Source organism: Salvia splendens, chromosome 10 (genome assembly GCF_004379255.2).
Source record: "Salvia splendens isolate huo1 chromosome 10, SspV2, whole genome shotgun sequence".
In the NCBI taxonomy this organism is placed as follows: domain Eukaryota; kingdom Viridiplantae; phylum Streptophyta; class Magnoliopsida; order Lamiales; family Lamiaceae; genus Salvia; species Salvia splendens.
Genome location: NC_056041.1, coordinates 2274917 through 2301582, shown reverse-complemented (window position 1 = coordinate 2301582; position 26666 = coordinate 2274917). Strand labels below are relative to the sequence as shown.

General features: G+C 37.4%; 3 protein-coding genes and 1 long non-coding RNA gene across 5 annotated transcripts; 3 read left to right on the top strand and 1 right to left on the bottom strand.

The window, feature by feature from the left end:
- Positions 1–443: 443 nt before the first annotated feature.
- Positions 444–3603, top strand: LOC121751451 (amino acid permease 8-like). The gene is made up of 7 exons (XM_042146205.1): positions 444–542; positions 986–1210; positions 1538–1631; positions 2098–2315; positions 2475–2614; positions 2714–2935; positions 3137–3603. The coding sequence occupies exons 1-7, from the start codon at positions 446–448 to the stop codon at positions 3557–3559; spliced, it is 1419 nt and encodes a 472-aa protein (XP_042002139.1). The 5' UTR covers positions 444–445; the 3' UTR covers positions 3560–3603.
- Positions 3604–4459: 856 nt separating this feature from the next.
- LOC121750473 lies at positions 4460–5075 on the bottom strand. Its single transcript, XR_006039882.1, has 3 exons — positions 4946–5075; positions 4702–4784; positions 4460–4593 (listed from the first exon to the last, which is right to left on the bottom strand). It is a non-coding gene; the product is annotated as an uncharacterized LOC121750473 (long non-coding RNA).
- On the top strand, positions 4598–6795 carry LOC121750472 (LRR receptor-like serine/threonine-protein kinase RGI1). Its single transcript, XM_042145009.1, has 2 exons — positions 4598–6206; positions 6330–6795. Exon 1 carries the CDS (start codon positions 4749–4751, stop codon positions 5982–5984), a length of 1236 nt encoding a protein of 411 aa, XP_042000943.1. The 5' UTR covers positions 4598–4748; the 3' UTR covers positions 5985–6206; positions 6330–6795.
- Positions 6796–7599: 804 nt separating this feature from the next.
- Positions 7600–12295, top strand: LOC121750657 (endoribonuclease YBEY, chloroplastic-like). 2 transcript variants are annotated; one of them, XM_042145232.1, is made up of 12 exons: positions 7600–8007; positions 8256–8507; positions 8583–8678; positions 9742–9919; positions 10066–10134; positions 10235–10335; positions 10446–10538; positions 10834–10905; positions 11313–11432; positions 11516–11566; positions 11685–11873; positions 12013–12295. In XM_042145232.1, the coding sequence occupies exons 1-12, from the start codon at positions 7672–7674 to the stop codon at positions 12178–12180; spliced, it is 1725 nt and encodes a 574-aa protein (XP_042001166.1). In that variant the 5' UTR covers positions 7600–7671; the 3' UTR covers positions 12181–12295. The 2 variants fall into 2 exon arrangements, with proteins under 2 accessions (XP_042001166.1, XP_042001165.1); XM_042145231.1 differs by having other exon boundaries at positions 7871–8007; positions 8266–8507.
- Positions 12296–26666: the final 14371 nt, after the last annotated feature.

The following is a 26666-nucleotide window of genomic DNA, read 5'->3' as shown; positions in this document are numbered from 1 at the left end:
TATTGCATATAACATTATTAATAAATAGTTTTAGCTTTGTTATTTGATAAATTCTCAGAATACAGATTCATAATTAGTTTAAATCGTCCGTTAAAAATTACAAATCTTAATTTTTAGACAATTGACTTGTTTTATAGGGCTCAGTCTACTACCCAAACAGAATCTACCAATTCAAAAGGTAATAATATATATTATCCGTAATTAACGTCTATAATTCTGTTAAATGCCATCGTAGATTTGATATACCTATAAGAATATGGAGCTTCTGCTCAAAGCTTCTTCTACCTAACTATAAGCTTTTTTCACCAAATTCAGAGATTTCGTGATTATTAGTACTAATTTTTACATACAATTATTGTAACAGTGTTTTTAGGGAGTATTTCGGTCGTGTTTATTTTATGATGAATTAGCTATAATTGCAGTCCCTCGTTTTTCATAATAATTCATGGAAGAGGTGAGAGATCGAGATCAGAATACACAAGTTGAAGGCATTGAATCTGGATTGGAAGCAGATAAATCTCAAAACTCAATTAAGAGGACAGGTATTGCATTACTATTATTTTAATTTTTTGGATATCTTTTACAACACCAAAATGTTTATTTGCTTCTCTATCCTTAATTTTGTAATCCTACATTTGACTTCTCTATATCTTTCACTCTTGAAGCTAAAAAAAAGTGACGAAAATGAAATGCTTAATATTTAATCAAAAATCTTTAGCTACATCATTCTCCATGATCCACCATTTTCGATTTCGCCAAAAATGGATGTCTATATAAAAAAATGTCTCATTTCACTTTTACCATTTTTTAATAAGTGAAAATCTTGTTTCTACTAATTTAAACTAAATTTTTTTCATTCACTTTCCTTTATACGACTTCATTTCTTAAACCCAAATTGAGTCAAAGTTGGATAATGTATAGTGGACTATGCACAAAGGAGTATTTTCAACTAGCAATTGAATCTAACACTTTGAACATAAACTAGGCAATCTATGGACAGCAAGTGCACACATTATCACAGCAGTGTTAGGGTCTGGAGTTCTATCACTAGCTTGGGGCATGGCGCAGTTGGGATGGATCGCCGGCGCCACAACTCTCGTCGTCTTCTCTGCCGTAACATTGTACACATCGAATCTACTAGCAGATTGCTATAGAACTCCTACCGGCGCGCCTTGTCATACGTACACACAAGTCATCAAAAATAACTTCGGTATTCATAATTTGTGTTTGCACCTTTCAATATTTATTTAAAAACACGCCTTTAGCTTTAACTCGCACTTTTAAACTATCAATTTGGGAAAAAGTGCGATTAGTTGCATAATCCGGCTACAAAATGATGAATCAGAAATAAGTCTGGAAAGTGATTTATCATTCCGTAGTCTGATTTTGTAGTATTAGGTATAAATCGATCTTTTTTTTCCCGAATTGGTGGGATTTAAAGTAAAAATGCTTAGTTTTTATTATTGTTTTGGCAAAGCTAGCTGAAATAATAAATTCAAATTAATCCAAATATTTTTTTTTTTTTGTGGGTATTTAGGTGAGGCGATGTATGGAATGTGTGCCACGGTTCAATACGCCATCTTAGGTGGATTGCTGGTCGGTTACACCATCACAACATCGTTAAGCATAGTGTATGATATAATGATATGATGTTATTCTTCCTTTTTAAGCTACAAAACTATCAAGTTTGATTAATTTCGCAACTTAAAAAATGATTAATTATATCGTATTTTTTCAATTGCCCAATGATGAAATATCCTTGCGTAATGTGTCTTGAATTTATTGACGTGACAAATATATGTATAATATTAAAGATATAGTTGAGTTGAGTTGAGTCACTTGACATATTAACCGACACCATTTAAGTAGTTAAACGTTTCGTTCTCATAGTATTTTCCGTCTGTCACGTCATACATAATTTCTCCAAATTTGAAATCATAGAACAATTGAGAAAAATTATTAAAGTGATATAATTAGTCATTTTTAAAAGTTGCGAAATTAACCTGAAATTGACCATAATGATTTTCCGACAGTTTGCGCCATGCAAATTTTTTTAATATGAAATGATTTATGATGGAATTAAATATATATATATAGGGCGATTGAGAAATCAGAGTGCTTTCGCATCAAAGGGCATGAAGCTGTATGCAGAGCTTCTCACATTGAATACATGATTGGAATGGGAATTGTTGAAGTATTGTTGTCACAAATCCCTAATTTCGATAAACTATCATTCCTCTCTTTATTTGCAGCTGTTATGTCTTTGGCCTATTCCTCCATAGGCGCAGGCCTCGCCTTTGCAAAATTCGTTTCAGGTACAATTTCTATTTATTTATTTTTTTGCATTTGATGATGGTCACGGTGTTAAATAAGAAAACCGAAAAAAAAAAAACTTATTTTAGAAAAGTGAGAAATTAGAAGGAAAAAATTGTCTAAACTGTTGTGACAAATATTTTCTTGTATTAATTTGACAGGGAAAGGAGGAGGGACCAGCCTTGGTGGCATCGAGATCGGTATAGGTTTATCTCCTTCTCAGAAGATGTGGAGAGTGTTCAGAGCCTTTGGTAACATTGCTTTTGCATATAGTTATTCCATAATCTTGATTGAAATTCAGGTAAACATATAGTACAAGAATAAAAAAAAATGTGGCTATGTATTTGATTTGTGTCTCATTACATTTGCTTAGAAATATATTTCTTGGGCTTTGTTTAAGGATACACTAAAAGCAACACCTCCCGAAAACGTAGTGATGAAAAGGGCCAACGCCGTTGCGGTGGCGACCACGACCGCGTTCTACATGATGTGCGGATGCTTCGGCTACGCGGCGCTCGGAAACCATGCGCCCGGGAATATGCTCACCGGCTTCTACGAGCCCTTTTGGTTGGTCAATGTTGCCAACGCTTGCGTCGTGGCGCATCTTGTCGGGGCGTATCAGGTTAGCAAAGACCCATTGTTATTATTTGTAAAGCATTTATATGTGTGGCGCATCCATGATTTTTTATTTGTGGGTTATGATAAAGAATTGAACCTTCTGCCACTAGATCACTAATGCTATTTTAGTACACTTGTACCCCTTGTTCTAAGTGTGGGTACGTCGCTGCTTTAAATTAAATATCTCGATCGTACATTTATATAGGTGTGCGCGCAGCCCATCTTTAAGGCGGTCGAGCAACGTAGCAGGAGGAGATTCCCGAAATCGAAGTTCATCAATGCAGAATACAGCATTGGCATTGGCAAGCATAAATTGACCATAAATTTGTTCAGATTGATTTGGAGGACTATGTTTGTAGCACTTGCAACCCTAGTTTCAATGATAATTCCATTCTTCAATGACATTCTAGCCCTTCTTGGGGCTGTGGGGTATTGGCCTCTGACAGTGTTTTTTCCCATCGAGTTGTACATCACCACGAACAAGATCCCGTGGCACACGTGGCGGTGGCTCGGCCTTCAAACGATCAACGTGACTTGTTTGCTCGTGGCTTTAGCCGCCGGCTGTGGTGCGGTTGAAGGTCTCAGCAGAGGGCTTAAGGGCTACACGCCTTTTAAGTTTGTGGAGTAGATAAACGATTTCGATACCACGTGATAGTGTAGAAAATTAATTTGCTCATTGGTTAAATTGGATTTTGTTATGTTTTTAGGTGCTTTTATTTTTTAATTTATGAACTTTGGTCATTGCATATCAACTTTAACAATTTATCTATAAATTACCAAACTATTCATTCGAACTCATTTTGTTTTATTTTTGCAGCAATTAATGAGTGGGAGAAGTGTTTAATTTGTCATCCATGAAGTCTTAGCATATGAGGGGCAGAGGATTTAACTTACTATTAATAATACGGAGTGTTAAACAAGTGCTCAATATCAATATAGATTAAAAATTAAAATACTAACCACAGTCCAAATAGAGTAATAATGGGCCTATGTATTAAGCTCACATCTACATTTTAAAGCCCAAACCTTAGGCCCAATATCAATGAAAGTGAGTACTTACTACTTAGTACTGTAATCACAAACCGTGAGCTGAACTCTACTCTCCCGCGAATTCACAATCAAATTCAACAAACCCTTCACCATTATACTGAAAAAAAAAAAACCTGAAAGCAACATCAGTTTATATTTTGTGTATTTTGTAGTACTACAAATCAGTTCAACATTATACTGACAATAGCAAGCAACTAGTAGGAACAGTCTAACATAATAAAGTTTGTATTGAAAATTTACTACTACAAAAAAAATTCTTCCTTGAGAGATACTCCATATATCTATATTGACGTGTTCGTCCCACTTTACAATAGTCAACGTAGATATAGTAAGACATCACCGTTAAAAAAGACTCATATACTTTATGCATTGACTTGACTTGGAAAATATATGTAAATCAAGAAAATACAAAAATTTTGCAGCCATGACACCTCTTCATCCTGCTAACTCCTCTACACCTTCAAGTAAACTCACAAGACTTGTCTTCTGAGCAAGCTATTCTTTTGAGCTTGAAAAAGCACTGGGATGCTCCCCCCTCGCTACGTTGGTAATTCGACCTCATCCTCGTGCGACTGGACAGAAGTCAAGTGTGCCTTTGGAACAGTCACCAGCCTGAAACTAGCAGAAACCAACATAAGAGGAACAATCCCATCAACGATACGTCTGTTAAAAACCTCGATTCTATCAACCTGACTTGAAACTTCTTGTATGGGGACATACCTGCCAGCCTTTACAACTGCTCAAAACTAGTGAGGTTGGACCTGTCCATGAACGAATTGTCTGGGACGATCCCGGGTGAGCTGCTGTTGCATAAAAGGTTGAGGCAATTATGGCTAAATGGAAACAGATTGGTCAGGGCGATACCCGCCCCTCTAGAAGCAGTAAGGTTAGAAGTTCTTGATCTCTCTCAAAATTACATGAATGGATCGATCCCTGATGATGTAAAGAATTTGTTCAAACTTACGTCATTGGATTTGTCGATGAATTTGCTTGGCGGGGAACTCCCCACTGGGCTGTTCCAAATGAGTCTAAATCATCTGCTTCTTGGTCACAACGCCATCTCCGGCCAACTGCCAGAGCAAATGAATTTGTACAGGCTGCAAGAGCAAATGAATTTGTACAGGCTGCAAGAGCTAAATCTTACTCACAACAACTTATATGGCAAGTTTCCAAAAAGTATAACTGAACCAAAGAGATTAAGGACACTGGATTTGTCTGAAAACCAGCTGTCTGGAGGCATAGAAAACGTGGTTCACCTGAGGTCGATGAGCGTACTCAGGCTTTGTTCTAACAACTTCTCAGGGAAGGTGCCATGCGAATTTGTGAACCGGTTCTTTCATGAGAACTGCTTTGATATTTCCAACCTCTGTTCTGAAGACCCGAAAAATGGTCTACCAGGAAGTCAGGAATATCTGAAATGTCAATCCAAACACGATGAATCAGAGAAGCATTTTGTGATAATGGTAGTAGTGATAGTTGGCTGCGGGGTTGTAGTATTTGCAATACTTTTCTACTTGGTAAGAAGATGGTTGCTCAAGAGGCATAAGATCATTGATTCAAGACGCGGGCAAATCTGGCCGTCCAGTCCTTCTGTGAGCGAAGAAGACGAATGGAAGATGATTACATTTCAGAGGTTGAAGTTCAATAAAACGGAAATCTTGTCTATTCTTACAGATGAAAACCTGATTGGGTATGGAGGCTCAGGAAAGGTATATCGAGTTTTCGTGAATGAAGGAAGCATTGCTGTTGCTATCAAGAGCATTGTGAATCCCAGAAAATCAGACCACGGACTGGAGAAGGAATTCCTAACAGAGATCAAGACGCTGGGGACTATATGGCACAACAATATAGTGAAGCTTCTATGCTATCTCTCAAGCAAAGAAGTGAAGCTTCTCGTCTACCAATATGTCGAGAACAAGAGCCTTCACCAATGGCTGCACGGCAGAACAGGGAAATATCATCTGCTGGTGACTGTCCAGTCACCAAATTGGAGTGGCCGATGAGGCTACATATCGCCATTGGAGCAGCACAAGGACTACACTATATGCACCATGACTGCTCCCCAACTATCATACACCGAGATATCAAGTCAAGAAATATAGTACTGGACTCGGAACTCAATGCCAAAATAGCAGATTTTGGACTCTCAAAATTGCTCAGCAGACAGGGAGACACGGAAACAGCATCGAGTATAGCAGGAACTTTTGGCTACATTCCCCCCCCCGGTATGCGTTACACAAACCCAACATCTCTAACTGATTGTTTATTTCTAATACTAGTATATACTCCCATCTGTCCTCGTCCTCATGCCAAAAATAAACGCCTCACTTTTGAAACATGGATTTCAGAGTATGCCTACACATCGAAAGTGAACAGAAAGACCGATTTTACAGCTTCGGAGTGGTGCTACTCGAATTGACTACAGGGAGAGAAGCTGTTACTTATGGAGATCATATGAACCTAGCAGAAAGAGCACACCTACACTACAGAGATACAAATGCCATTATTGATGCAGTGGATGATGAGATCAAGGAGACGATCTACATGGACCAAATCATAACCGTTTTTCGCTAGGAGTCATCTGTACTGCTACATCACCTTCTAATAGGCCATTCATGAAGGATTGTTTTATCGTGTTAACATATGCATGAAATTATGGTTTTACCTGAAATGCAACATTGTTTAACAAAAGTGAAAATATTAGTACCTGAAAGCAGCCTCAGTTGATCCCAATTCACCATGAAACAATGTTTGATCTTAAAGCTGTAATTCAACTTCAGTGAAGCATAAATTGTCGAATACAACGACGCCAAATCCCTCTCGCGCATTTCATCAAACAGCTTGTTTACAAAGCTCCCCCATCGAGTTACTGAACTGTAATTCCAAAGTTCACTTGCGAGAGAAAGATTGACATTCAATAAATAAACCCCACTATAATAAGCTATCACCCATTTAGAATCTTAGATCCAACTAAATAAATACTCCTGTACTAATTGGTTGCTGAATAAATCAATAGTTTGGTTTCAAGGTCATAATAAAATATTAGTTCGGTGGATTGTGTTGTAATTTGCAGTAATACCTAATAACTTTTAATTATGTGTAACAAATATATAATTATATCAATACTAACATCCAAATTTAAATATCAACACAAAAGACATAGATTTATCAACACAACAAGATTGATAAATTTATGTCTTTGTATTGATATTTTTAACATACAAAACTGAAATCTAGTTATTAGTTACCTTAGTTTAGTAGTACAAAGCTATAGTTTAGCTACATAATTAGAATTAATGATAATAACAAAATTAGATTTAATGATAATTATTAATTGCCGGCCGATACTTGCAAATTACAACCAGAATTTGGGGAATTTTAAGAATTTACTAATAAATACCCTCTCTTTTTTTTTACTATTTCCATCAGTTATTTTCATTTTTTAATATTAGTACTAATACTTGAATAAACCGACTAATATCCCGCCGCCGCGGTCAAGGCTCAAACATGAAAATTATATACCGCGACGTCGATATGACATAGCAGCTCATTAATAACAATAACTAATACTCCTAATTAATAATTAAATACTTATACTACTATAAATCCTAAAAAAATCCGACTGACTGAACTGTATGCTCTCTCGCCTCTCCTTTTCTCCGCGCCGAACCTCTCCCCCCTCCTTCCTCAATGGCGGCGCGCGTTATCTCTCGCGTGCTCCCCTCCATTACCGCCCTGCCTTCAAGACTCTCTCATGCGCCGCCTCATCGCCGATTCTACGCTTTGGCGTCGTGCGCGGAGGTCGCATCTATTTCCGGAAGGAGGATATTTGTCCGCGATGGTGGCTCGCGTATCGCGCGCTTCGGCGGCAGAAATGGAGGTGTTGTGGTGGCGGCAGAGCGGAGAGAATATCGGAAAGTTAGGAGGAGAAGAGTCGCGGCGGCGAAGAAGACCAAGGAGAAGGAGCTGGAGCTGAGCGTGAAGATTTGCCTCGAAGAACAATTGCCTGAAGATCCTGAAATTCTGGTAAATCGACTGTTTTTGTGCTTGTGCTCGATTGCTCTTCTCCTTCAGCCGTTTTTATTAGATGCGTTTCTCGCATTTGACGTTTCTTTAGGGATAAATGATTTTGTAAAACTTTTGCTAGTTGAATTATTGATTTTCGGGATATGACAGAAATCATGCCTGAAATTAGCATTTGAGCAGCTATGTTGTTTATGCAGCAGTAAAATGATTATTTTGACTTTTGATTGTAATTTATTACTCATGTTTAGGATATAACAGAAATCATGCGGCTTAATGTTCCAATGGCAATGAAATTGGCATTTGAACGTCTAAACGATTCAGAATATACAACAAGAGACACTGTAATAACTGATGTTGGCGGCTATGAGAGTGTTGAGCTGTCGGTACTTTTTTGCAACGACGAATTCATTCAGAAACTAAATAAAGACTGGAGAGGCGAAGATCACGCGACAGATGTCCTTTCAATGTCGCAACACATCCCTGAGCTCAAGCTTCCTATTGTAAGCAACACTAAAATCTCTTTATTGTATGTAGACAAGATTAAGTAGCAAACCTGATAGGCATCTGTGTTGCAGCTAATGTTGGGTGACATCGTAATTTCTGTTGAGACGGCTGCAAGGCAGGCAGAGGAGAGAGGACACACTCTTATTGATGAAATTCGTATCCTCATGGTTGGTTTAACAGTACCTATTCAATGGTTTTGTTAATGATAGAAAAGGGGCCAGTGGTTGAAGGATCACCATTGGATTGACTAATTGAGCATGTTCAACTAACTTCTCGTCTGTCTAGTTACTGGTTTTGAAATTCTGAAAATTGGAAGAATATACGGGCTAAAAATTGATATTTTTGTTTTAGATTTGATATGACCATTGTTTCTTAATAGATACGCTCATCTTCAGGCACTTGAGACTTACATAGGAACATTAGACAAGCTCTTATAATATTCCTACTGGTCTTTGTATGGATTCACCTTTATTTCGAAAAACATATTGGTAAAACTAGTTTCTTGATGATATTTCCCTAGCATGTCTTTGGTGTGGTTGCACTTGCACATGCTTTATGTTAAACTAGATTCACAAAGTTGAGAGATAGGTGATTAGATTGTGTAACAAAAAATGTAGTTTTGCCCAGAGGCGGACCTACCTTATAGCTTGGGGGTCCGGTCCCAACCATTTGATGATTTACTAATTACTATATTATATGTATGTATACGACATGAGTTAAGTATGCTTGCTAGCACAGTTGGTAAGGGTATCGGCTTGGAACCCAGTAAGCATGGGTTCGAATCCCCTCTATTGTAACTTTTTGGTGTTTGGTGTCTATTTTGTTTCTCGTTTATTATTAATTGATTTATTTATCTACTGTAACTTTTTTGTGTTTGGTATCTATTTTGTTTCTCATTTATTATTAATTGATTTATTTATTTTGTAACTTGCTGGAGTAGTTGTTATTTTCTCACTTTAGAATTTGTGTAATTTTTGTTTATTTTTTTATTTTTGTAAATGTTGTTATTCTATAATCATAAAGTGGGTAAAATAGGAGAAAGAAAGAGAAAATGTGAATAAAGTAGAAAAGAGAAAGATAAAAGGTGGATAATAAATTAGGAGTGACTATCCATTTTTAGTACGAGACTAATTTTGGTGGACGGACAGAAATGAAAAGATGAGCCTATTTTTTTGTGGACGGATGAAGTAAAAATTTGTTATAACTATCATAATGGCTTTTATATTCTAGGTTCATGGGCTGCTACATCTTTTGGGTTTTGATCATGAGCTAAGTGATGAAGCAGAAAAGGAAATGGAGAATGAAGAGGAACTTATGCTGAAGGGTCTTGGTTGGAAGGGGAAAGGTTTGATCCACAGTGCGTATGATGCTGAAGCCAATGGTGCTTCATGTGATCATCCGTTAGATGGTAATATTCTGAGTGAATTCTCATGGGCTGTGCTGTTCTAAAGTAAACATCTAAGTGGATACCTTTATGCCATAATTGCCATTCATTTATAGCTCTATTTCTATTTCTGATATCCCAGAGAAATCACATTTCTGAATTGTCAAAAGACAGGAAGAGAGCTGGCAGTCTCCGGTTTTACAAACCAAAATTTGGCTACATCTTCTGCGATATGGATGGTAGGATATGAAGTGATTTTTTTCAATTTGGTTTTCAGTTTCTACAAACGGGATATCACTGTGATGTCTCACTATGTATTTTCAATATTCACAATTTAAGGTACGCTTCTCAACAGCAAAAGTCAAATTTCTTCATCAACAGCAGAAGCTCTGAAAGAAGCCTCGTCAAGGGGTGTAAAAGTAGTGATAGCCACTGGAAAAGTATGAATGACCTTTTCCTTTTTAACATCCTGGTTGAACATCTGTAGTTCTTGCTTGGGCACAACTTGCTCGATGCTGCTATCTTCTCATTGCTTTAACCTATGATACAGACTCGCCCATCTGTGATGAGTATTTTTAAGAAGGCCGATTTGGCAGGCAAAGATGGCATCATTTCAGAATTATCACCGGGAGTTTTTGTACAGGTCTAGCTTTAAATATGTCGATTGAGCATGTGCATTGGTGGTTTCCTTTGTCAGTTTTTTCACTTTTTGTGAGGGAGTGGTTTCTTTTACTACTATTTTCTTTTCCAACTTCCAATTTACCATCATTTTCAATTGTATTGTAACATAATCATTTTATGTATATTTGATAAAATACTGACATGATTTGTGTAGTTGGGAACCTGACCTATGATATTAATTATTTGCTTTGTGGGTTGGAAATTTTATCATGTGTATCAACTATACACTCTCATATGCTTTCCATTATGAATTCCAGGGATTGCTTGTCTATGGGAGGCGGGGACGAGAAATATTCAGAAAGAATCTAGAGCCTACAGTCTGCAGAGAGGTGGGTACATATCTTTTCCATGTCGATGTAAATGTCCTGCTGTTTAAAATCTCTACTTTTTTTTGGCAATTTCTAACACTTGTTATTATTAAGTTTCTATATAAGCTGCTAATTTTTTTTGTTCGAGAATAAGTGGCCTTTTCTTTCATTTGGTTATTTATATCTTGAGATCAAGCAAATCTTACAGTTGATCTTTTTTTTGTTATCTGGCTGATTTATGTCTGCTGCCTGATTATTCTTTACAACCTTACCTAAGTTCTGACAGAGCCGCATTCTTCTTGAGTGTGCGGTTTTTCGTTTTTAATTCTTACTAACTTAGGACATTTTTTTGGTATAGTCTGTGTAGAGAATTCGCAATTTGTTTTCCATCAGGTAGCTTGAGAAAATTTGTGCGTTTCTGCTTGCAGGCACTTCTCTACTCTCTCGAGCATAAAATTCCGATTATTGCCTTTACTGAGGATAGGTGCTTGACATTGTTTGAACACCAACTTGTTGACTCACTTCATACTGTGTACCACGAGCCAAAGGTACTTTTTTTATATATACGTTTTTATACTTTATTTTCTAAGCTGTTTATGTTAGTGAGTTCACATATGGTTTCTCATTATAGGCAGAAATAATACCATCAGTTGAGCAGCTCATGGCAGGCGTTGAGATACAGGTTTGTTTAACCTTTGCACCCTTTCTAATGGCTATTGTTTATGCATATTCATTTTTTCCATTTACTTTTTGTCACCCGACTATTGTTATTCATAGTGCAATACCACGATCGTTTGCAGAAGCTCCTTTTCTTAGATACTGCTGAGGGAGTTGCTGGTACTATAAGGCCATATTGGGCTGAAGCTACAGGTGATCGTGCATCTGTTGTCCAAGCACAACCGGATATGCTTGAAATTGTCCCGCTTGGCACATCTAAAGGAAGCGGCGTAAAAATACTTCTTGATCATCTTGGTGCTACTCCGGATGAGGTATATCGCTCATCCTCATATCTTGAGATCTCAAGTCAGCACGATTCTGATCGAGTATTCCAGTTTAAGATGCTTATTATCTATATTTGCAATTTTCGTCAAAGTCTTGCATTCATCGGTGTTTCTTGTTGAATACCAGGTCATGGCCATTGGGGATGGGGAAAACGATGTGGAGATGCTGCAGTTGGCTTCTTTGGGTGTTGCTCTCAGCAACGGATCAGAGAAGGCAAAAGCTGTAGCGAATGTCATAGGCATCAGCAACGATGAAGATGGAGCTGCTGACGCTATATATCGTTATGCATTCTGAGACGCTGGTTGCAAATCGTATGAAGTTGGTTTCGCTCTTGGAGGTGAATGTACCTTGAAATCAATCCCATTTGATTTAAGAGTCTCTTAATATTGAGACTTCCGGTTTTGGTTTATAGCTGTCGTTCGACTCTCATTAGAGCATCCACAACCGTGCTCTTGCCAGCGGCACGGTTGTGGGCTCGGGCGGTACTATTCTTGTCTGCTCTCTGGCAAGAGCACAACACCCACAACTGTGCTCTTCCGCAAGGACGAGCACAATTAATTTAATATTCAATTAAACATAAACATTTCCATAATACTAAAATTCATTAAAAATCACAATAAATATTACGAAATACAAATAAAATAAAAAAGACATAATTAAAATCCTAAAAATTAAAAATTACATAATTAAAATACTAAAAATTAAAAATTACATAATTATTGGCTAATATTACCCGAGGAAGACTACTCATTTGGCGGCAACAACCCCAATTGTTTTTTGAGACCCACTATCATGCCCTCGTGCGTTTGAAGTTGCGTGGGGGTCATAGTTGACCTATCGGCCATATTGAGTTGGGCCAAAAGGGCCCACAACGAGTTTATCCATCTCCGCCGGCGTGTACGGTGTGCGGACACTGCGGCCGCGAGTAGGAGCTTGCGGAGGTTGGGAGGGGGCGGTCGGCCTAGGCTCCGGTGTCCACCCGTATCGTCCTTCGGAGGCACCTTGGTCGTCGATTGGGTATGGACGGTAGCCACCCGGAACGGCCGAATCTTGGGTTTGAGGAGGGGCCGAATATTCCGTTTCCGGACTAGGAAACGATTGTGAACCGAACCATTCGGGGTTCCAACCGTGGGAGCCCGTAGGGTTATCGCCTTGGCCGGACATAGTGATGTTGTAGGGTATGAGAGAATGAAGATGAGAATGGAGATGAGAGAATGATGATGAGAATTGTGTAGTTTGATGTGAATTTTTGGGAGTGAAATTGAGGGTATTTATAGATGAAAGTGTGTATTTTTGGGGTAAAAAAAATTTTAAAAAAATTAAAAAGTGGGAAAAAACGGTTATAAACGGATATAATTTTTTTGAGAAGTGAAAAAAAAATTTATTTTTTATCGATTTTTTTAATTAAAAACCAATTTTTTTTAAAAAAAATTTATTTAAACCCAACGGCTATGCCGTTGACGAATGAGGGCGCGTCACGACAGCTGCTCGCTGGCACGGCGAGCGCAGCGGCGGCGGGTGGCGTCCGTGCCAGCGGCGCGGACGGCGGTGGCGAGCAGCGCCACCGTTGTGGATGCTCTTATAAACTCGGAATTTTGAGCAAATTCATTCCATTCTCTAGAATGACTTTTTTTTTCTTTTTTTCTCTCTTGAATGACTTATATCAGGAAAAACAAAATTAATAATACTCCTTGAAAGCCCAAATTTTCTGCCTTTTGTTGTCAAGTTCAAGTTGATAATTATCATTACATCGTCACTGCTATTTCTGAATGGTTGTATGGGCAAACCAGACCGGTTCAAAAAGTTAAAGATCATGTTTTCGTGCCAATCCGAAACAGCTCTTGTTCCAGATTAACCTAGGTTGGCATGTTAGGCCAGCCTTAAAATCGCAAGGTTGTGCAAATCATTCGTCTGACTTAGCTCTTGTTCCAGATGAACCTAGGTTGGCATGTTAGGCCAGTCTTAAAATCGCGAGGTTGTGCAAACCATTCGTCTGACTTAGGTATAGAGGTGAAAAGCTAATTGTAAATTGTAATGATGGGTAACATGGGTTCCCAAGTTGGGTTATTCTAATTACTTAGATAGACTACGATATCTTTGAATGTTATGCAAATTGTATAAAGTTTTCAAATCTATCCAAAATTTATGTAAAATGTTATGCAAAAATATCTTTAAATGATCTGAATAACATTATTGAATAAAATTAGAAAACGTAGTCTCTCTCAATGATTTTTTTTGTCCGCCCCTAAATGAAGTTGGTATGTCATATGTGTATTATCGTTTCTAACCAATATTTGTGTCTTTTCCTGGTTTCGGACATTCGCGGCGATGAGAAAAGTGTATAGAAACCCTTAGATTTAGTAGTAAGATTTAATTTAATTAATTTCGGATTATTACATATTCATTCATTTGAGGGAAAGAGAGATAAAGATTAAAATGTTACTCGTGAATATGCTTTATGTACTATACTTTCTAAATCCGAATCCATGGCCCAACTTTTTTTTAATTTTTTTTATGTTTGAGGAATGCATGGACCAACTTTTAGAACCAATGAAAGTGGGACTTTGTTGATTAATGGAAGAAAACTCCACCACCACATAGCCTACCCGCCTCCGCCGAGTGCTCTCGATCGCTCCTATTATTCAACCTTTATTTAACATATTTTCTTTTTTCTTCAATTCAAATAGAACTTCCACGAATAAGAGTCTCATTTGTTTCCGACACGGGTTTTAAAAAATGTTAAGAAAAGTGAGTGGAAGAAAGTTAGTGGAATATGAGTCTCACTTATATATATATTAGTTTTAAATGATGTGTGACTGTGTGAGTGGATTGAGTTAGTGGAATGTGAGGCTTTTTTACCATATATAGTAATTATGAACTGGGACTCCTATTCGTGAACGGACTAAAATGGAAAAATGAGACTCCTATTCGTAGACGGAGTGAGTATTATTTAGGTTCGGATGTAAGACACTTTTGAAACCTAAAAATTTAATTTGTCATTTTGATGAGTTATACTAACAATTTTGGATGGACCTAGATACTGAGATGAAATCACTAAAATGTCTTCCATATTTCTTATTCCAATTTGTGTATGAATAATGTTGAGGGTATTTAAATCACACAAAATTTAACTTGGTATCTTATCTTTTGCAATAAATATGAGGTGAATTTTTAAGTTTTAATTAAGCTATCAAACACACTAATTAGATGCATATCATGATTATTTTCATAATGAGTCAAAATATAAATAATCTACCAAAGGAACCCTACAAATATAAAGTGTACTAGCTGATACACATTATGTAATGCAGGATGCGAAAACTTTTTGAGCTAGTAATTTTCTTACTTTGTTTAATTTTAGCATCTCCTAGTATTCCAATCCCGTAACAATTTGATTTTAATTTACATCGCTTTAATAAGAGATAAATATATTTTTAAAAAATTCAATAAAATTGATAATTTTAAAAAACTTTTTTAGGGAACTTAAACCCCTCATTCCTCTCATTTGTATATATGCCAATACACTACATACATACACTCTCCATCACTAATACTAGAGGATACGAATGCATGAACCCGACAACGGATTGCATTAAATTGACCTAAAAATAGACCAAATGATTCCTTTAAGGTTATTTGATAAAATAAAACTGACACACATAAATAAAAAAATGAACTTAAGTAAAATCAACCAAAAAGACTAATTTTTTAGATATAGTAGCCTCGTTCATAATATTAAATTTTTTTTCGTATCATTGTGATCTACAATATAAAATTTTACAAAAAATATAATAATAATTTTTATTTAGAAACCCTAAAATCGCAAATTGTTATTGCAATAATCGTTCTATCGAGTTGCCAAACAGTTGAACCCTGCTTGGGTACTGGCGAAGTCAATTAAGGACAAGGGGGAACGGTGGTACCCCCAAAATTCTATAATTATTGTTATTTAAGAGTAACTAATGTCAAAGCTATCACAATGGTCCAATGGTGTTGCACTCCTTTCTCATTGCTTAGATCATGTGTTCAATGTGTTCGATTCTATTTGGATTCCAATTTAATTTTCTTATTTTGTTATTGTTCCCTTCCAAATTTGGGTATTGTTTGGCTCCCATGATTTTCAAACTTTGAAAACAAACACTAATGGACCCATTATCCAACAAAAATATTACAATAAAATAAAATCAGCCCCACCTCAGCTTTTGAAAATCCAAATTTCCTGTGAATAGCTTTATATTTTTCTCAATTTTTTTATATATTTTTCAACGTGCAAGAAATATGCACACAGTTTAAAGACTGTGATCAAACCTTTTCCTCTATTTTACATTTACATTCAGATTTATTTAATTTTAAGATGAGTTGCGTGTTCCAAACTTAAAGGACCATATCCCGAAAAGCAATTATTATGATTATTTATTTTATTTTGGTTATTACCATTGAATGGTGGGTTTGTTTATTACGGGGTAGTTGAGATGAGAGCTGTCCTCAAAAAGTGCAGTTTAGCCACACCACCGTGGTTTCAGAAGGATTGAAAACGACTTCTCACATATTTCTAAAAATATCATAACTACATTGTAAATATATTTAATTTTGCGTTTCCCAATAATTAAATTGTACAATACTACTTTGACTCTTTTAATACTAACACCGATAAGTCCATTGCTTTTGCCCTAACAACAAGGAGCTTAGGGCATTAGCAATGGGGCGCCCTAAGGCGCGCCCTAAGGCGCGCCCTATGGCGCGCCACGTCAGCAGTTTTATCCTCCTACCTCCTCACCTGCAGTGGGGCGCCCTAAGACGCGCCCTAAGGCGCGCCCTATGGCGCGCCACATCATCATTTTTTTAATATTTATTACAAAACTCATACGAATTTAACAAAATTAATACATTAAAATACGAATTTCAAAAACTTCATTTCATTGAATAAAAATTAATACATTACAATGCGAATTAAAAAAACGCGAACTCAACAACGGCGGTTGCGAGCCCACACTTCTTCGATCATGTCGTTCATGAGCTGCGCATGATCCTGTTGGTTGCGCATTGAGGCCTGTCTAGATAGAACCTCGTTGAAGCCTAACGGTAACCCTCTATCGGGTGGCTCGGTCGACGCGCCGGCCAAACTAGATGCACGATCATCTTCATTCCAATCGGTGATGCTTCCGCCTTCATTCTCGACTATCATGTTGTGCATGATTATGCACGCATATATGACATCGGCGATGACATCGGGTGGCTGCCCTTGTATCCACTTGTGAACTGGCCTCTCCACGCCGTCGGACAATTCTTCCACTGCCAGTGCATACAGTCGATGCTCCCGAGCATCCCAGGAAACCCGTGCGCCGTCTCGTGCATCTGCATCAGACCCTGGCAATCAGTGGCAGTCGGCTTGCGCAAATATGTGTCGCCATAAGCCTCTACTATCCCCCGGCAAAAGCGCTTCAGACAATCGCGGCCTGTAGAATCCCCGCAGTGGAGGTACTCGTCGAAAAGGTCCGCCGTGGTGCCATAGGCCAACTGACGGAGTGCAACCGTGCACTTTTGCAATGGTGTAAGGCCGGGTTTGCCGATGCCGTCCTCCCGAAACGTGAAGAATTCATCACGTGAAGACAATGTCCGAACAATGCCATCGTCCGCGACCTATCGTCCGCGACCTATCGTCCGTGTACGCCACAATGGGGAGGACGATGGCGCGGACGATGCCTATCGTCCGCGGCCATCGTCCGTGTACGCCACAATGGGGAGGACGATGGCGCGGACGATAGGCATCGGGCGCGCCATCCTCCGCGCCCTTAGTATCGGCCGCGACGATCGTCCGCGACCTATCGTCCGTATCCGCAATGGGCGCGGACGATCGATGGCGCGGACGATGCGCGCCATCGGGCGTGCCATCGTCCGCCCATTGCGGATGGCCTTAGAAATTATTGTATAATATGTCGAGTTCGAGTCCTTTCGACATCAGTTGTAATTTCCTTCTTTTTATAGGAGTTTATTTGTAATTTCCTTCATATAGGAGATAATTTTTTTTATAAAAAAAACACCGATAAGAAAAAATACAAGCAAACAAATATAACAGCCGAGATCAAACACAACAACTTGTAGTGTAAATAATATAGTACCTTTTTCCGTCCCATAATAATAGTCTTATTTGATTTAGGTATAGATTTTAGCAAATGTGAATGAAAAAGTATGTTGAATAAATTAATGGAATATGAATCTTAATTATTTAGTATTAGTTTTATAACACTCCATCCGTCCCTGAAAGTTTGTCCCATTTTTTCATTTATGTCGTTCCCACAAAATTTGTCTCATTTCACTTTTTACCATTTTTGTTAGTGGACCTCATATTCTACTAATTCATTTCTACTCATATTTTATTACAAAACTAATATATAAAAATAGGACTCACGTTCCACTAATTTTTTCAACTCAATTTTCATTACATTTCTTAAAACCCGTGCCGGGTCAAAGTGAGACGATATTTGGGGGACGGAGGGAGTAGAATATTAGTGAAATAAATTAGTGGAATGTGAAATTTACTTACAATTTATAATAGAAGTGAAATAGTAATTTTATTGTGAGTCGGACAAAAATGACAAAAATGACTTTTATTGTGAGAGGCACAGTTACATCTACTTGTTACTGTGCAGATACAGTTTTTTTTATTATTTTACATAATAAGTAATAAATTTTCTCTTTAATATTGAAGTGCGAAGTGCGAGGACCGATTAGCAAATTTATTAGTCTATGATAACAGAGTATACATTATATTTTGATCTACGTAAAGTAACGGAATATTTTTTAAGTATGCTAAAACTTTAAATAATCGTAACTTATTCCTTTTAAATGTATTTTAAAAATAAAGGTTTTTTCATGGCCTTCCATTTTAAGGAGTATATTTTTCATAATTAAAATGTTACACGAGTATTATAGAAAAGGATAAAAAAATATCAAAAGTAAAACTGCCATCCTTATATTTATGGCATTATGAAGAATAAACACACTAATATTATTACTCAAAAAATACCTAGTTTATTTATACTCCATTCGGCCTATAGAGTATGCACTCTTTCTTTTTTATTCTTACATAGTTATTCACTTTCTAATTTTAGAAACTATTTTCTCTCTAGTAATAAGATGGATTCATTCTTCACTAACATATTTTAATTACATTTTCTTTAAGTACACACTCTCGTGTGACTTAGAAAGAAATATTTTAAATGACAATTCTAACCCTGTGTTTATATTAATTCCCAACTTTTCTCTTCGTAGAATAGGATAAAAATGTTAGGTAGCAAAGCTACAGACATACTATTCATTTTCCCCTTTATGTAAATTAAGGATAGATATCTCATTTATTTTAAAATTACATGATTTAAGTAATTTATAATATACTACTCGTATCTTCTTTATAATGTTCATCGATGTATTAAAAAGTTAGCAACTCAATAAGTGTTTTAAATTGCAAAAATAATTAATACTAGTATTACTGTTTATGTGGAGTATTACTGCTATTATGATTATTTCCCACCATTTATTTAAACATTTTTTTGTGGTAGGTAGTTGGGCAAGAGAGGGTGGTAGTTGGTTGAGTTACAATCTAAAAGTCAACCTTTTTTCACTCGCTCAATCTTTAGTTTTCAACATGGTTGTTTAAGAAAATTTAAGAAAATTTAACTATTCTATTGAGGAGTAGTAATTAAGTCACACATCACATAAATATCACTTTACCTTTTCTAACAAGAACTTGATTTTGATTTGTTCAGCTATTACAATATCTTAAATTGTTTGAGAGTTTATTAGAATTGACATATCGGACTTCCATCAAGTTGGTAGACAAGAGAAGAGATAAAGAGATAAAATTCATCATCGACTTGGACCCGATCTGATACTATATTAGAAATGAGTCACTCGCCCCTTAAAAAACATTGTAAAGGGGAGGGTTATCCACACTTATATAGATGAACCAGGATCGTCATCAAGTCAATGTGGAACAAGATTTAATAATTTTAACAGGGTTCAATTTAAACGTTTGAAAATGTGGATTGATAACATAGTTAGTGAAGTTACGAGATTTAAATACATAAAAAATCTACAATCAAAACTCTCATTTTATCAATTCTAGATACTCCTTGTTACATGGATTATTCCATTTTTACTACTCCATATAGTATATGAATGAACCTAGATATTCGATACATTCATATTTCATTCTAAAACAAATACTCCGACTATAATTTGGGACATCAATTCTATTAACTTTTTTTTGTCACATTTTCTGAAATCCGTCTCAGTCCCAAATGGGAGTTATGGAGAGAGTATTGAGCATTATACTATATTTTTGACATTATACGCATATATCGTTAATTAGTGACGTGAAAGTGAAATAATATCAAAATGACATCATGGAAGGATGCATTCAGGAATATTCATACTCAGAATATTATATTTTATCAAATTAATTAAATAAATCAAACCCACCTTTATATTTGTATTACATTTTCTATAGTAGACTATGATATAGTTCATCAGTTTTTTTAGGATGGTCAATCTTCAAAGATTGAAACAAGATTTCACTGTCGACTGGTTTGTCGCTTTGGTTATGATTTTTATAATATTTAAATATGACATGTAGTGTTGGATTGTGTTGGATTTTATTGTATATATATATATATATACAAAGGGTAGTTATAATCTTCGTTATTACTATAGTTTTATAATCTTCGTTATTACTATAGTCTTATAAAAATATAGGCATTGGATGTGGCACGAGAATTAAGAAAAAATTGATAAAGTAAGAGAGAGAGATAAGAATAGTATGGTAAAGTAAGAGAGATGAGGAGAATGATAGTCAAAGTAGAGTTAGTCGATAATGAAACCTACATTATTTAAATGATATAACTTTCCAAAAACGAAATACGTATTTTTATGGGACGGACAAAAATGGAAAGTGCATATATTTTTATGTGACGGAGGGAGTATGATTTATTAATTGTTTGACAATAAGTGTATCGAACTCGCAAATTTTTTGTTGGCGGAACTCGGCTAATACTGCTTGATTAGACTTGTTGATTAAGGATAAAAATTTCGTAGTGAGCGGTGGGATTTGAATCCATTATTTTATACATTTGATTGAAACGTATACATTTATATACTATCGACTATCAACAATTTAAGTCGTGGATATTTGTAGTACTACCTCAATAAACGACATAGCACGTGCACTTCAAATATTTCATGTACTTACAGAAAAAAAAGGATAAATAAGAGTATCGTAAATGGATATTCTTGAATCTTCAAAATTGTAGTAGGAGTAGTACTTATAGCCGCCTTATTTAATTACTACATAGTATAAGTGTAGAGGGCAAATAAGTAATTCAAAATTCATTAAGATTGGTAGATTACTATAACTAAGTAATATTGGTAGCTCAATTTAAATTCGAAGAGGCTAGATTATACTCTCGTAAATATGAGGTTAATTAAAAACAAATATATAATCTCGTAAATTGTATGCAATATATAAATTTGATAAATCTTCTCATAAGTAATGTATAAAATCACAAGTAAAAAAAATGAACACTGCCATCCTCTTCACAATCATAATATGTTTAATTAATTATAACATACTATATAATTTATTGATGATTTAGGTCAAAACGTATTCATAACAAATCTCCAAATTATGCAATATCCCATGATTAAATCTAGTACTTTCTTCTTCTGCTTCTTCATAATAAGCCTGTGATAATCACAAGCTACTTTATATTGAAGCAAAGGTGTAGGTGGCGTACGGCTAAATTGGTATTTTTATAACAAAAATAATAATACACGTCACCATTTTGATTTCATGTGGTGCGGAATTCCCGGCGGAATTCCCAAAAACACCTCCTGTCATGTTATACGGACTTCCCACTGCACAATGACGGAATTCCCCGCGGAATTCCCGAAGGAATTCCCGCAATAAAAAATATTCACAAATTCACAAATTAAACAATTTCCGGAAGTAAGAAATTGAATTAAAGAGTCGACACAAATAGGGAAAAATATTCCATTAATAAACAAAAGAAAAGTACATTTCGCCAAATTAAAAAATACATTTCAATAATGTCCACTCCCACATCAACGACGGCCCCTCTGCTGTCACACTTATTCAATAATACGTTATGGAGTCGAACATGGGCTTGTTTTTGGCGTATATCGGCTAATGCACATACTCGATCGACATCGTCGTGGGGTATCCCCATGCGGACATTGCCAGTGGCCACGCCGTGGCTTGGACCCGCAGCATCCGCGTCATCGTTGGTCCAATCGGTCAGTGCTGGACCTTCATCTTCGACAATCATGTTGTGCATGATAATACATGCGTACATGATGTCGGCGATGCTGTCAACATACCACAGCCGTGCGGGACCTTTCACTGCCGCCCATCAGGCCTGTAGCACCCCGAATGCCCGCTCCACATCCTAGCGCGCTGCCTCCTGGCGACCCGCAAAATATATCTTCTTTTCATCTGCTGGGCACCTGATCGTCTTCACAAAGACGGGCCACATATGGTATATCACATCCGCCAAATAATAGCCCATGTTGTGCTGGTTGCCGTTGGCGACGAAGTTGACGGCCGGACCAACGCCCATGCACTGGTCGTTGAAAAGGGGCGACGACTGGAGAACGATGATGTCGTTGTTCGACCCGACTACTCCAAAATAAGCATGCCAAATCCACAGCCGGTATTCAGCTACCGCTTCAAGGATCATCGTGGGATTCTTGGTCTTAAAACCAGTAGTGTACATCCCTTTCTAGGCAGCGGGGCAGTTCTTCAATTCCCAGTGCATACAATCTATGCTGCCTAACATCCCCGGAAACCCGTGCTGATTCTCGTGCATATCCAACAGAGCCTGACAATCTTCAGGGGTAGGCTTCCGAAGATACCTATCCCCGAATATCTCTTTAATGCCCTGACAAAAATACTTCAAGCAGTCGCGCGCAGTCGTCTTGCCGATGTGGAGGTACTCGTCGAACATGTCGGCCGAACCTCCGTATGCCAACTGCCTAATTACGGCAGTGCACTTCTGAATCGGCGTGTGGCCGGGTTTACCAGCCGCATTCTCCCGCACACTAAAATACCCGTATCGACGCTCCAAAGCGCCCACGATGCGCATAAAGAGCGGCCGATGCATCCTAAACCATCGCCGGAATAGGTTCTCCCTAAACCGTGGCTCTGGCGCAAAGTAATCCTCATACAACCTCCTGTGAGCAACGAGGTGATCCCGGGGCACTATAGTGCGACGATGGATGGGTCGAGGCACCACCGGCGCCGAGGTCGCTTGTTCCTCCCACTCCGCGGCCCCCCGCACACGTGCGTGTATCATCTGCATCATGTGTTCATAATGCCCACCACCACCACTACCACTACCACCACCACTACCATTACGGATATATAAAAGAAATTTAGAGAGAGAGAAACTTATTAATACAAGTGGTGCGAATGAAATGAAGTTCAACGGAATGTATATATAGGAACCGAAAAAAAAAACATTTAATGCATTAAACGAGAATTCCGCTGGAACGCCACGGAACTACGAATTCCTTCGTGGAATTCCGTATCCGTGGAAGGGACACATAATGGCGGACGTCCGCTACGGAATTCCCGCACGCCGGTGGGAATTCCGTGTGGACGTCCGCTCTAAGATTATACACAAACGAATAACACCATATACAATTCATGCGTCAACGTCCAATTTTGTGACACTTTTTTTGACAAACATGCCACTTGTTTAAATTGACACTCTTTTTTTTGTTCTCCTCTATTTTTTTATTTTAATTAGTGCGACGTGTGTGTTTTTTTATTTAAATTTCGACACCTTGGAAATGATTGCCATTTCAGTCGTTTGACTATTGCTAAATATTCATAAATCTCTATAATCGAATTTGCTTGGTGTAGATAGTATGGAAAAATATTATGTGTCCCGCACGCCTTTATTTTCATTAATCTACCTTAATGTTTTTAACATTTGGAATTTTTTTAACGAAAATACATATGCTATGTAATTATATATCGTTATTATTTACTAGTAAATAAAACGACTAGACATATTATCTAATATTAATTAGATGTATGTGCTATTGAAATAAACAACTTTAATGAGGTGTTTAAAATTTTAAAAAATGCCATAAGAGCCTCCGCAGCGGTGAGTGGACACTCGTCCGTCCGTGCCAGCGGCGCGGCACCACCTGCTCGCCGCTGGCGCGGCGCTGCTCGATGTATCGAGCACGTCAGTGCCAGCAAGCAGCTGACGTGGCGTGTTCTGATTGACCAACGACATTTCCGTTGGAAATTCATTTTTTTAAATCGAAAATAATGCCAAAAAAAAAAAAAAAATTCAGATTCCAAAAAATATGGCCGTTTTTTACCGTTTTTTCTGGAATTTTTTGAATTTTTTAATTCCCAAAATCATCTATATAAATACACGCATTTATCATCCATTTTTCACATCAAATCATCTCCCATTCATCTCTCATTCATATTTTTTATACAACCTATCTACATATTCCTCTCTCACTCAAACCCTCTCAAATGAATTTCACCAATCTCATTGCGGAAGCGGAGCGCGAAGAACAATAATACTATGAACAATATCGTGCTGCCTATGAAGCCTATGTCACCGCGAATACCCCCGCCCCTCCTCCTCGACCAACTAGATCAACTCGCCGCTACATCCATCGTGACCGGGTGGGAGCCAACGAAAGGCTCGTTGCCGATTATTTTTCCGACCAGCCGCGGTTTCCTAAAGATTACTTTCGGCGCCGTTTTCGCATGTCAAAACGCTTGTTTATGCATATTGTCAACACGTTACACGCTTGTACGTGTGCCATCCGACAACTTGCTACCGGGCAAACGGCTGACCTCTTCGACGAGTATTTGCATGTCGGTGAGTCAACTGGAATCCTTGGCCTTAAAAATTTTTGCGACGGCGTTCGTTCAGCTTTCGGTGAGGAATTCCTTCGGGCACCCACCGCCGATGATTGCCAACGGTTGATTCGTCTTCACGAAACAACCCATGGTTTTCCCGGCATGCTTGGCAGCATTGACTGCATGCATTGGAGGTGGAAGAATTGCCCGACTGCTTGGAGGGGGCAATACTTAAGCGGGCACAAAGGCGGAGGCCTAACACTTATCCTTGAAGCGGTCGCCGACTACCGCCTTGACATGCATATTTTGGTATTGTCGGATCCAACAACGACTTGAACGTGCTCTATTCTTCACCACTCTTCAATGATGTTTTGAATGGTGTAGTACCGACGATCGACTGCACCGTCAACGGAAATGCATACCACATGAGTTACTATCTCGCCGATGGTATCTACCCAAGGAAGGTGGTCGACTTTCGTGAAGACGCTGAGCAACCCACAAGACCCGAGACAGGTTCTTTTTGCGCAGCGTCAAGAGTCCGCTCGGAAAGACGTCGAAAGAGCTTTTGGGGTCCTTCAAGCCCGATTCAATATTGTGAAGGCCCCGTCTCGGCTTTGGTACGTGAAAAATATCGCCGACATCATGTACACGTGTAGTATCTTGCACAACATGATTATAACTGACGAATGACCGATGGCGGCTAGCTTTTACGACGAGGATGAAGCCGGAAGCTCAACCGCGAGGTCTCCCCCACGCCGAGGTGTGCATACGACGGGGGGCGAGAGAATCGAAACAAGGAACAGAATGCGCGATACTCGAGCCCACATTGAGCTACAAAAAGACCTAATCAAGCACATTTAGGCGAAATTCGGCCACGAGTAGTGGGTTTTTTTAATTTTATAAATTTAATTATGTAATTTTAAAATTTTAGGATTTTAATTATGTACTTTTTAATTTTTAGGATTTTAATTATGTAATTTTTATTTTTTTTTGTAATTTGTAATAGTATTTCGGATATTTCTAATGCATTTTAATTTTTTGGAAATGTTTTTATTTAAATTGAATAATAGAATGGTGGGACCCTTGAGCTTGTCCTTGCGGAAGATGACGAATGTGGGTGTTGTGCTCTTGACTAAAAACAGATAATAAAAAATAGGTTTGGATCCACGTGACAAGAGCACGGATGGGGAAGCCCTAAGTCGCATCACACAATTTAATTAGGGCCACATGTTTTTTACCCACTTTTATCACATTATTTTATGTTTATGGATCACTTACCTTTTTCTCACTCTATTAATAAATACTCGTATAACAAGAAATTGCACCCCACAAAAGTGGAAATTAGGGTGTTAAACTAAAAAGTAAAATTGTGAAATGAGGTAATTATTTGTTCAAAATGGAAAAAGTACTCCAAAGTGCAATCTGTACATATATTATGTGATATTACTATTCTTAAATAAAACAATAATTCAATAAGTATCGCTATATGAAATCGAAGTTTTAAACGACGCATAATTTGTCATGTGATATTATAACATTACATATCCATACCCCATCATTAAATATTCATATTAATATCTGACATATATTAAAATAATATTTTACTTTTATTTTATTATAAAATTATACCTTTTCTATTTAATTTTGTTCACATTTGTTAAAATGTGTGTCAAGCTAAAATGAGATATTTATTTATAGACAAAAAGAGTATATATATACTAGAGTAAAGATTACTACTACTTTCTATGTTTGTTATTGATAAGCTTGCTAGTGAGATAATTAGAGAAATCTAAATTTTGTGATTTTTTTCTATTATTTTCAATGATAGATCGAAATTTTAACAAACATTCTAATCTAATTTATGATTTAT

What these genes read in the sequence shown, in the direction of transcription:
- LOC121750657 (XM_042145232.1), top strand. Translation starts at nt 7,672, where the DNA reads ATGGCGGCGCGCGTTATCTCTCGCGTGCTCCCCTCCATTACCGCCCTG. An exon ending in CTGAGCTCAAGCTTCCTATT is followed by an intron (nt 8,508 to 8,582) that starts GTAAGCAACACT and finishes TCTGTGTTGCAG; the next exon opens with CTAATGTTGGGTGACATCGT. An exon ending in AGCCTACAGTCTGCAGAGAG is followed by an intron (nt 10,906 to 11,312) that starts GTGGGTACATAT and finishes TTCTGCTTGCAG; the next exon opens with GCACTTCTCTACTCTCTCGA.
- LOC121751451 (XM_042146205.1), top strand. Translation starts at nt 446, where the DNA reads ATGGAAGAGGTGAGAGATCGAGATCAGAATACACAAGTTGAAGGCATT. An exon ending in AGTCATCAAAAATAACTTCG is followed by an intron (nt 1,211 to 1,537) that starts GTATTCATAATT and finishes GTGGGTATTTAG; the next exon opens with GTGAGGCGATGTATGGAATG. An exon ending in TAATCTTGATTGAAATTCAG is followed by an intron (nt 2,615 to 2,713) that starts GTAAACATATAG and finishes GCTTTGTTTAAG; the next exon opens with GATACACTAAAAGCAACACC.
- LOC121750472 (XM_042145009.1), top strand. Translation starts at nt 4,749, where the DNA reads ATGAACGAATTGTCTGGGACGATCCCGGGTGAGCTGCTGTTGCATAAA.